The sequence below is a fragment of the Guillardia theta genome, assembly GCF_000315625.1.
Source record: "Guillardia theta CCMP2712 unplaced genomic scaffold GUITHscaffold_186, whole genome shotgun sequence".
NCBI lineage: Eukaryota > Cryptophyceae > Pyrenomonadales > Geminigeraceae > Guillardia > Guillardia theta.
In genome coordinates, this window is record NW_005434490.1 from 62,430 (window position 1) to 73,073 (window position 10,644).

At 52.7% G+C, this 10,644-nt stretch overlaps 3 protein-coding genes across 3 annotated transcripts; 2 read left to right on the plus strand and 1 right to left on the minus strand.

Moving 5' to 3' along the window:
• Nucleotides 1-1,470: 1,470 nt before the first annotated feature.
• On the plus strand, nucleotides 1,471-1,974 carry GUITHDRAFT_120547 (hypothetical protein; the record flags this gene model as incomplete). Its single annotated transcript, XM_005820205.1, has 1 exon — nucleotides 1,471-1,974. One exon carries the CDS (start codon nucleotides 1,471-1,473, stop codon nucleotides 1,972-1,974), a length of 504 nt encoding a protein of 167 aa, XP_005820262.1.
• A 408-nt stretch (nucleotides 1,975-2,382) lies between these two features.
• GUITHDRAFT_148030 (hypothetical protein) lies at nucleotides 2,383-6,098 on the minus strand (the record flags this gene model as incomplete). The annotated part of the gene is made up of 20 exons (XM_005820206.1): nucleotides 2,383-2,427; nucleotides 2,469-2,504; nucleotides 2,660-2,777; nucleotides 2,820-2,908; nucleotides 2,941-3,000; nucleotides 3,044-3,118; nucleotides 3,172-3,312; nucleotides 3,356-3,412; nucleotides 3,641-3,701; nucleotides 3,748-3,816; nucleotides 3,870-3,995; nucleotides 4,053-4,108; nucleotides 4,165-4,623; nucleotides 4,674-4,726; nucleotides 4,776-4,824; nucleotides 4,879-4,941; nucleotides 5,038-5,224; nucleotides 5,270-5,319; nucleotides 5,342-5,414; nucleotides 5,806-6,098. The coding sequence occupies 20 exons, from the start codon at nucleotides 6,096-6,098 to the stop codon at nucleotides 2,383-2,385; spliced, it is 2,160 nt and encodes a 719-aa protein (XP_005820263.1).
• Nucleotides 6,099-6,950: 852 nt separating this feature from the next.
• On the plus strand, nucleotides 6,951-9,553 carry GUITHDRAFT_166511 (hypothetical protein; the record flags this gene model as incomplete). Its single annotated transcript, XM_005820207.1, has 11 exons — nucleotides 6,951-6,999; nucleotides 7,059-7,279; nucleotides 7,412-7,506; nucleotides 7,698-7,761; nucleotides 8,035-8,075; nucleotides 8,118-8,153; nucleotides 8,491-8,568; nucleotides 8,625-8,697; nucleotides 9,024-9,101; nucleotides 9,143-9,191; nucleotides 9,453-9,553. The coding sequence occupies 11 exons, from the start codon at nucleotides 6,951-6,953 to the stop codon at nucleotides 9,551-9,553; spliced, it is 885 nt and encodes a 294-aa protein (XP_005820264.1).
• Nucleotides 9,554-10,644: the final 1,091 nt, after the last annotated feature.

The window sequence follows — 10,644 nt, forward strand, 5'->3', positions numbered from 1 at the left end:
CTTGTAGCCCTCTAGTACCTAGACCTATCAACCTGCCTCGTACTTCAGACATGGATATTACGTAAGTGACAACAATAAAAAATGATTGTCTATAAAATCTGAGATCATTGCATCATCAGTAATGCTTTCTGGGTTGTAGCTGGGATTCTGGTTTGTTGCTATTGGAGACAGCGAGTGAATATCACATGCAAGAATGCTGTACGTTTCCTTGGTTGTTGTGGCGTGGGGTTGCTGCTCTGACGATGCTTTCAGAACGACCGAACTGACTTGTGCTTCATGATGGGATGGAGTTACGCATAGAGCGTGTGACTTGCTCTCGTACAGGGGAGGAGAACACGGTCAACTCGTCATGAGCGACCTGAATAAGTCAAGCTGTGCGGGTTAGGTGCAGATTTGTGGATACGGCTGTGTAGTAAAGACTATCTACCAACGCAGATAGTGGAAACTTTACACCCAACTCGCTATAATGCACCCGAGCGGCCGGGAAGAGGTTTTACTACCCCAGATTGCTTATACGTGCGAGCTGTGGTAAACAACAATCTGTTTATTTGACTGAAAAAGAAGGACAAACCGAAGCAAACAAAGGAGGGGGAGGATAGAGCCAACAAATCCGCCTCAATAAAATCTACCGGGTACTGTTTTATAACAATTTTAAATTAACATTACGCAAAAAAAAAAAACAGGATGGCCACCAAGGTGTCAGTCGTTGCCGAGGTACCCCCACCCCCACAGATTCCATGGATTCAGCCACCCCTGTATCAAAATAGCCTTAAATACGGCAGCGGATGTAAATCAACATTGTTTCAAGATTTTGCGCCTGACGACGAGGCTACCCCTGAATTTGATGTTACCTGTACCGGTAATGCTACCAACAAATAACCTTAAGGAGACATCCGGGCATCAAATCAGCCTTAATCTCGGTTTCGTTACGTTCAATATTGAAATTAACGCAATGTTGCATGATTTAACGTTATTATCTGACTACATTACAACAAATGTTTTAGCTGCTGACCTATAATGGACATTCAGCCCCGATCGGTACCCCATGAGGAATATGAATGACCAGAGACTGCTTTCCCTACCGGTCCTTGATGCTTAATTTACTGTCTTTTACAGGGTGGGGTATTCCAGCGCTGGGGTGGGTCAAGCAGGCTTTGCCCGACAATCTACATTAACCGAGCACGAGGAAGGCGATTCCAACAGTTCCCCTACGCCTCCTACGTCTCCTCCCTCCCTCCCCCTCCTCCTCCTCTACGTCCTCTCTCTCCTTCCTTGGACTCTCATCAAGAGCATCCAACCTCATCTCTGGAGTTATCCGTGGCTTTCAGTGCTGCCAGAACTAGTCACACGGTTTCATTACTCCATTTCCTCTTGACCTCAACTGGAGCTTCAAGTCAGCATAGTCATTGGTCTGCTCTCAAATAAGCAATTCTCCTTCTTCACTGAACAACTCCTCTTTTGAAAGAAACGATGGAGTCATACGATAAGAACATCTCCGAGATTCCTTTCGCTCTCACTATCTTAGAACCCTCCGATGTCCTCCACGGCTTTCCGGAAGACGCGAAATCTTCGGAGGCCTTTGCCGACATTGTGTTTGCAGACCAAGATGAAATGAGCTCGAACGAAGAATGGTCGTGCAACACTATGTTCAAGACTGCTTCCTCCAAGGAGACCATGGGAAGCTCCCCGCTTGATGAATGTTTTCTCCACTCCATCGCTAACAGGAAGCGATGCCGAAACTGGACAGACACGGACCGAGCAAAGCACAGCATCTACTGCAAGGGAAAGTCCAGGCTGTCCAAGGAGGAGAAATATCACATCATCAAGATGTGGGAGTCCAAGGACGACAGCTCGAGCTTGCAGCTCACTCAGTCACAGATCGCAAAGCTCTTCGATAAGAGCAGGTCTGCCATTTCCAAGATCCTCAGCCCCAAGAACGTGGAGAAGATCAAGCTCGAGTACGAGGCCTCTTAGACCAGCCGCTGGTTCTCTCCGCACATCAGCCACATGCTCGCAACTTCAACGACACGAGTATTCCACCACAAAGCTCCGCCGACAGAGACCATGAAAGATTCACGTGAAATGTCATTTTCAATGGTATTCTTCTTGTAGACACATGACAAGACTTTGATCTCCTTGGAGAGATTGAATGCCGTCAGACGCATCAGAAAAAATAGGCTCTGAGCAATATAAATGAAATTTATTCAAATCTCTTGACATGTTTGCTTGTTCATCTCCGATGTGGTAACCCTTTACCGACATAGATGGCAGCACACATGAGTTGTAAGAGCTTCCGACAGTTTACAGCTTCACAGACTCAACATTATGTACATACAGTCTAGCTGGTTAAACATTTACACGAGAGGGAGGGCGAAGCTCCTTCTAGTTTTCTCCTCCGGCCCCCATGCCTGCTACCTTAGGCCACACCTGCGCGACGTGAGAGAGGCTACTTGAGATCGCTCACTCACTGAGCTCGCGGAGAGCAGAAGAATGAGATCCTTTCCCTGCCGCTCCATGTCAGTCCCACGTCTCAGTCGCATGTCTCAGTCGCATGTCTCAGGGAGCAGCCGCGCATCTTGCCTGCCCTGTGTTGGCCATGTCCCTCGTCCCTCGCTGAACTTCCCGTGTCCGTGTCAGGATCGCCTGAGCTGCTGGTCACCTCGGGCCTCTTCTGCACACATCGCACTCGCCTTGACAAGCTGCGGCAGGTGAGCTCGAGAGCAGCTTGCTGACGGCCAGCTGGACTCCTGACGAGCGACCCCCAGAGCGCTTGACAACTGAAACCTTTCAGTCCAGCCATTCCCCAGCACAAGACTCACATGTCCCAAGAGGTCGCATTTCCGGATGAGAGTGAGGAGTGGCGACATGTCACGAGCATTGGCGAACCGCTGAGTCTGCTGGTCAGGTGCTGGGCGCAAGATAGCAACAAGTCTCGCTGACCACCATCAGGTCGACAGCTCGCAGGTGGATCATACAGCTGCTCCTGGACTGCTTGTAGAGCTGAGAAAGTTTTCAGATCCTCTCCTACTTCACTTCCCATCACCATCAGAGTTCGCATCGCGACATGATTCAGCAGAGTCTCAAACTGCACCCCAGCTGGATGGTTTTCTCGTATGATCTAGAGCAAAGTGAGTGTAGGAGACTTTCCGGCTAGCCCCCAGCTAGTCTTACCTGTATCTGAGCAAAGACGTTGAGAAGATAAAGGGCGCATAAGCCGCTCGGGGTGAAGTGCTGCTGCATGCCTGACAAGAGGCGTGAGGGTCGATCGGCGGTCAAAGTCATCCGACAGGTTTCCTCGTCCTCCTCGTCCTCCTGCACTTGAATCATGTCCTTGCGTCACAAGTATGAAGCCTACCAGGTGGCACAAGACTCGCGAGCCTCGACTAGCGAGCCCGGCGATGATGGGCGGGGTCTGGGGGGAAGGAGAAGTCAGCGAGCGAGGTCGGAAGCGAATGCAATCACGTTGTTGGGGTCAGTGGTGGGATCGTCCATCTCCCTGCTCGCACGCGCTCAGACGAGGCAAGAGAAAGTGGCAGAGAGGACTGACAGCTTAAGAAGAGCCTCCAGAACGGGGAGACTCCAGCACTTCCTCTGCTCTTCCAGTCAGGCACGAGACAAGAGGAGGAGGATCAGTCTCGACCTGGAGGGTGTGCTGGTGGCAGAGCTCGAGGACGCAGGCGATGAAGTCTTCCTTCTCGAAGCTGAGGACGAGACGTCAGCTGCTCTCCTCCTGCCCTCCGACCGGACCATTGTAGAGCCTCGCCCTTCCCGCTAGGGGTCAGCAGGGAAACCAAGACACCTGAAGCAGCCTCCGCCCTGCAAGGAGGGTCAAAGGTCAAGTGATGCAGTGGCGGCCTGGAAAGGCAGACCGGCAGGTCTTCTTGCAGCTCTGCTGTGCCACCATCCTGCAGCTGTCAATCTCGACCGGATCTCCGTTCAAGGACGAAAGAAGCATGCTGACGACACCAGACTCGACCCACATGTTGAGGCGCTCCCTGGACGCACGAGAGTCAGAGGAAGCGACTTATGCTCGTCCACCAGCATCAGTCCACCTGTCTGCCTGCACTGCTTGCTCAAACATCGCGGAGACGCAGGGCAGCCAGAGCAACTGAGAGGGTCAGGTAAGAGGAGGAGGAGAGAGAGAGAGAGCAACAGCGTCTGGACCTTGTGCGCACAAGAGATGAAGGAGCGAGTGTCGGCATGAAGAGCTTCAAGGAACTTCACGAGACAAGGCGAGTCGCTCCCCCCGGAGACAAAGCTGATGCACAGGCGGGACCAAAGCATGCAGTGAAACTCCAGCTGACCCACCAGCTGCTTGTCCTGCTCCCTAGACTCGCTGCCCTGCTCCACCGTCGCGGTGCAGTATCGGAGGAAGTGCACAACCTTGCGCATGAGAGCCCCGCTGTCTGCGATCGTCTTCATGCAGAAGGAGCCGTACGCGTGAGGGCCGCAGATCAGCTCGCAGGCAAGAGCAGGGAGGCGATGAAAAGAGTTCATGTGGCTGATCTTGTTCCCTTGGTCGGGGCGAATACACGAGGACTCCGAGGTTTCAGTCTCGTCCTTGGCCTCCGGAGAGGATAACGATTCCATGCCCAGCATACCTTCGATGAGAAGTTCGACCACCTGCAATGGCGATCAGCAAGACAAGATCGAAAAGAGAATTGAGAGCTTACCTCTGCGCTCTGTATGAAAGAAGCAAGATTCTTGCAAAGTTCTCCACTTTGAACTGTTTAGATTCAGTTCTCAGTGCAAGTACACTTGCAAGACGACGGGACCTCTTGCATAGAAAGCCTCGTCGTCTTCCAGCAATCTCGTCAGGATCTCCTGGCGGGCTCGCTAAGAGGATCAAGTGGAAAACAAAAGAGACTTCCAACTGACCAGGCGATCCTGACGAGAATTGAGCTCACCGCGAGAGAGGAGAAGCTCGTCTAGCTGCTGGCACTGCCAACAAAGTCACCAGCATCACTCGCACAAGTCACCAGCATCACTCGAACAAGTCACCAGCATCACTCAGCAACATGCCCACGTCTCTCTCACCTCGACCCCGTACCGCGGGCTCTCCTTCCCGATCAATGAAAACTCGTCATAATCCGGCTTTGGCTCGGGATACGATTCATCTTCTCCGCCAAAGTAGTCTTCGCTCTCCGGCATCACTCGCTTCCTCTCCTTCTGCTCCTCCATGCTCTCCCCGTCACTCCCCAGCGCCGCCTTGGCTGCTCGTCGACTGACCGGAGGGTCAAGGGCCCCCGAAGACAAGGAAGGGTCTCACCGAGCATAGACGGCAGACTGACCAGGTGAAAGAAGGTAAGTCCTGGAATCCTGCAGCAGCCGTCTCACGCACGTTCACCCGAGCAAGGGAAGGAGCTACTTCAGCTCCATGGTCGTTGGCGAGTGCCAGGGACAGCGGCTGATACCTGCTCACAGTTTGAAAGAGCCGCGAGCACGACCAAGTCACGAGTGAGCTGGTCAGGCAAGGACGAGAAATGCGATGCAGACAAGACAAACATGGAGAAGAAGAGACGGAGAGATGGTGAAGTGATTGCAAAGATCATGAAGACGAAGACAAGTAAGGAGAAGAGAAGATGTAAAGGATAATGCAAAGGTGGTCAACAGAATTGGCGGGACTGGGAAGGAATTCAAAAGACAAGATGGCGTGAAGTGAAGGAGAAGGCGGCTGATGCGAAGTAGAATCGCGTGGAGAACAAGAGAACGAGAGAACAAGAGAACGAGAGAACAAGAGAACGAGAGAACAAGAGATAGAGAGAGCGAGAGGGGAAGTAAGAGAAAGTTTCCTTGACTGCTAACCTGCTCCTCCCACTCCGTCTTGAGCCTGAGAAGGAAGAAGATCGTTCACATATCATGGGGAGAGCCTGGGACGAGAAAGCGCCATGCGGCGAGAGCTGGGCCTGACAACTCGCTGCTGTTTCATGGCTGAGGTCAGAGGAGCAGGCAGATAGCTCCATGGGCTGGCCGAGAGCAGAGCAGCAGCTCGTCTCCGTCTTGTTCTTCTTCTGAGAGCCCCCGCACCTGCTCTGACCCGGAAAGATGCTGTGCGGAGCTTCACTGAGCAGCTCGTCCTCCTCCTCGTCAAAGAACATCGGTCCTGAGCTTCCCGCCTTCCTCCGGCTGGAAGGATTGAGAGCACGTGAGATTCCTTCCAGGTCCCCTCCTCCCTCCCTCCACCTGCTGGGGGTCGGCGGGGGTACGTCTTCATCACCATCGTCTTCCATGCTCCTCAGGCTAGCAATGCTCATGAATCATCATCGTTGGCAGGTGTCGCATGATCGGCAGAACACATCATGTGAGATCTCAGATGTGAGGAAGTAGCCTGGTGTCGACAAACACAATCAGCCACTAGCACAAATGCACCTCCTCGCCTTGTTCTGCTACTTCCATCCGCTGGCTCTTTGAAGGAATCCCTTCGAACCGTGTGTTTGACCTCATCCTTCCTACCGTGGACGATGTTGCTACTCACAACGCGTCTTGATCCAGCCATCATCTTCAGTGTACACTAGGCTTTCGGATCAGCTCAAACCCATCGATTTGACCGATTTCAACAGCCCCTCTCCCACGAACTCTCAACTCATCTCCTGGCTATCCCATCCGTCATGGCACAAGTTCACGCTCGGAGAAGCATGTTTCTCCTCCCAACCCTCTCCCATTCCCCCAATCCCTCCCTCGCCTCCACCATTGTCTTTCCCTCCCGCTCTCTTTCATTTTTGTACTTCATCTCCGTTTTCCCTATGCACCGTTATATCCGTTACAAATGTCCGGACACCCGGCGGCCCGGCAGTGACTGAGGACTCCCGGCACTGACTGAGGACTCCGGGCTACTTATAAACTAGGGAGGAAGAGGGGAGGAGGAGGAGGAGGAGGAGAAGGAGGAGGAGAAGGAGGAGGAGGAGGAGAGACTGATCTGATCGAGCTCGCTTCCTTTCATTTCAAGCACGATGCAGAGATTGAGCATGAGAATCTCCGCCATGCTGCTGTTGCTGCAAGGTCAGCGAACTTCTTTGATCGTTTCAGCAGCTGTCGTGCTGAACCCGCTTGCCTGACAGATCTCTTTGTCCTGTCATTTTGCTTCATGACTCCTCCGCTACTCATGCCAAAGCTTCGCTCAAACCTTGCCATGCCCTGCAAGGAGGGGCATGCATCGTCCATCAAGCTCGCCATGGTGGCGCCAGGGCAGCAGAAAGTCCAAGTTCGGTCCTGGGAGCAGTCATGGCTGCAGTTGGTGGACTGGGCAGAGAAGGAGAAAATCAAGTGGTCAGGTTTTAAGGTAAGCTCCTCCTCCTCCTCCTGGCTTCTTTTCCTGCTTCTCCACCACCAGCAGCAGCAGCAGCTCCTCCTCCTCCTCCTCCTCCTCCTCCTCCTCCTCCTCCTCCTCCTCCTCCTCCTCCTCCTGCCCCAGCTTCTGCAGCAGCAGCTCCTCCTCTCCTTTCATTTTCCAAAGTCTGGCTCGCAGGTAGATGACGTTGGTGGCTATCGTGGAGCTATCGCAACGAGGTGAGAGGGGAAGCAGAGGAAGAAACAAAGCATGAAGCAAGAATCAAAGAGCAGTAGGGATAGGAAATGAGAGTGTGGAAATAGATAGGAGAGGGAGGAGGAGGAAGAAAAGAAGGAACGGGGCTGGGGGAGGTCAGAAAGTGGCTGTACTGAACGAAGGGAACAAGATTTGTCATCATGTTACATGGCAGGTCATTGAAGGAAGAGGACGTCATCGTTGTCTCTCCTCGAGAGTCAACTCTTCTTGTCCAGGAAGTAAACAAACTTGATCGTTCCTCCTCCTCCCCCCGTAACATGATGATAGTCTCTTTACATCCTCCGTTCCCCTTCTCCCTCCTCCCTCCTCCCTGCTCCCATCCTTTTCTCTCCACATCTCTTCTATTCCCTCCTCCTCCCCCTCTCCCATCCTCTCCCTTGCCCTCTCCTCTTCTCTTCCCCCCTCACTCCTTTTCTTCCTCCTCTCTCCTCCTCTCTCCTCCTCTCTCTTCCTCTCTCCTCCTCGCTTCATGTCTCACCTCAACATGTCAGCATGACGAGTGTCCTTTCCCGCCGGACTTCCTCGACCCTCAGTGAGTGGCAGGAAGAGCAGGAGGGTCTTGACGCTCCTGCAGGTACTGGGACGAAATCCACGAGTACTGGAACCTGAGGTAGGGGGGGAAAGGAAAAACTGAGGCCAGGGGGGAGGGGGCGGGGGAGGAGGAGAGAGGAAGGAAGGAACAAGTGGGAGAGTGAAGGGAGGGATGAGGGAGAGTTGAGGAATGCTGTTGGATCGAGAGTCTATGGGAGGAGCAGAAAGTCAAGAAAACATTCTGACAAGGAGAGGAAATGGCGGGAGAGAAGAAACGAACGGCAGAAAAAGATTTCAGAAAGAAGGAAGGAATGTGAAGAAGAGGAGGATCAAATCTACATGGAGGAGGGTCAAATTTCAAGGGAGGAGGATCGAATTTCAGGAGGAGGCGTCAATTTGTGACTTATGAAATTCAGAATGGCGTTACGGCTGATCTACGAGAAGAGGAGAGGAGAGGAGAGCAAGTGGTACCAATACATTCAGATCCTACCAACGTAAGAAATAGACATATATCGTCATGAGGAGATATTCTGCTAACCTTGTGAGACAGGAACTTCGACGTTCCTCTGCTATTTTCGCAGGACGAGCTGAAAGAGCTGCAGGATCCTCTTTTTATCCATGAGGTTGCTCGCTCTGCAACTTCCTCCTCCTGCTCCTGCTCCTGCTCCTGCTCCTGCTCCTGCTCCTGCCTCCGCCTCCATCTTCTCCTCCTCCTCCTGCTCCTCCTCCTCCTCCTCCTGCTCCTGCTCCTGCCTCTGCCTCCTCTTTCTCCTTCATCTCATCCTCATCTTCCTCTTCTTTGCAGTTCGTTTCTCCCTTCAGTCTCAACCATCCTGCCCTCTTTCATTCTTCTCAGTATCCTCCCACCCACCTCCTCCTTCTGCCTCCCTGCTTGCTTGTCTGTTCTCCCGTTCTCCCGTTCTTCCTCTTCCTCTCATTGGGCTTGCAGGTCGAAATAGAGCAGAAATATTTCGAGTACGAGAGGAGGAGAATGGCGGACTTTATGCCCCTCCCTCCCTCCAAAGAGGTTCAAAATCTCCAGCTGCTCCCCACCTGATCCTCGTGCAGGAACTTGGATGGGCCCTCGCCTGTGCGGGAAGCAGGACGTTCACAGCCGGTGAGGGGAGAGAGAGAGGAGGAGAAGAGAGGAGGAGAAGAGAGAGGAGGGGAGAGGAGAGGAGAGGGGAGAGAGGAGAGGAGAGGAGAGGAGAGGAGAGGAGAGGAGGAGAGGAGGAGAGAGAGAAGAGGAGGAGAGGACAGGAGATGAGAGATCAGGAATTTAGCAGGAGGGAGGCAGGAGGGAGGCAACAGCACGGAAGCAAGGAGGATGATCGGTAGAGGATCAGGAAGTCGAACGGGTTGACTTGCTTGCTTGCAGACTTTGGGGATGGGAGACCTGTAGGTCAGTGCATGTGCCCGATCGCGGATATGGTGAACCATGAAGATGTAAGGAGGGAGGAGGGAGAGGAAAGGCGATGAAATAGAGACATTGGGAAGGGGAGGACGAGGACGAGCTCGAGGCAGAGGAAGAGGCAGAGGACGAGGACGAGGCAGAGGACGAGGATGATGGAAGATCGAGGACGAGGCAGAGGAAGAGGAAGAGAATGAGGACGAGGACGAGGACGAGGACGAGGACGATGGAAGGTCGAGGACGAGGCAGAGGAAGAGGAAGAGAACGAGGATGAGGAAGAGGAAGAGGAAGAGAACGAGGATGAGGCAGAGGAAGAGGACGAGGACGAGGAAGAGGAAGAGGACGATGGAAGGACGAGGACGAGGACGAGGACGAAGAAGAGGACGAGGACGAGGATGAGGCAGAGGAAGAGGAAGAGGACGAGGCAGAGGCAGAGGAAGAGGGAGAGGAAGAGGGAGGGGACAAGTTAGCGGAAGAAGAGGAGGCAAGAGGATGGGAGGGCAGAGGAAGGTGGAGGTAGTACTAGTGTAAGAGGAGACAAAGTAAGGAAGGAGAAACGAGGTGATCGTTTCATACAGGAGGCTGAACCAGCGTTCCGATGGAACCCTGAAGAGGTAAAGAGAAGTACCAAAAACGATGATGAAGATGAAGATGAAAATGAAGATGAAGATGAAGATGAAAATGAAGACGATAATCATGATCATGATATGGTGGTGATGGTGATGGTGATGGTGATGGTGATGGTGATGGTGATGTTGATGGTGATGATGGTGATGGTGATGGTGATGGTGATGGTGATGGTGATGGTGATGGTGATGGTGATGGTGATGGTGATGGTGATGGTGATGATTGTTCAACACGACCAAACACCTTTTCGTTGACACTAATGTCTATCTGATAGGAATGTTTCGAACTATTTGCTCCTCGATCGCGCCAACGGGGGGAAGAAATATGCATTTCATATGGAGATGTAATAATTGCGAAGAGGACGTTGAAGAGAAGGGGGAGAGCACGTGTTGATGATGAGAACATTGACGACGATAACGAGGAGGAGGAGGAGGAGGAGGAGGTCAATGGTGGTGATGGTGGTGGTGATGGTGGTGGTGATGGTGATGGTGATGGTGATGGTGATGGTGATGGTGATGGTGATGATGATGAT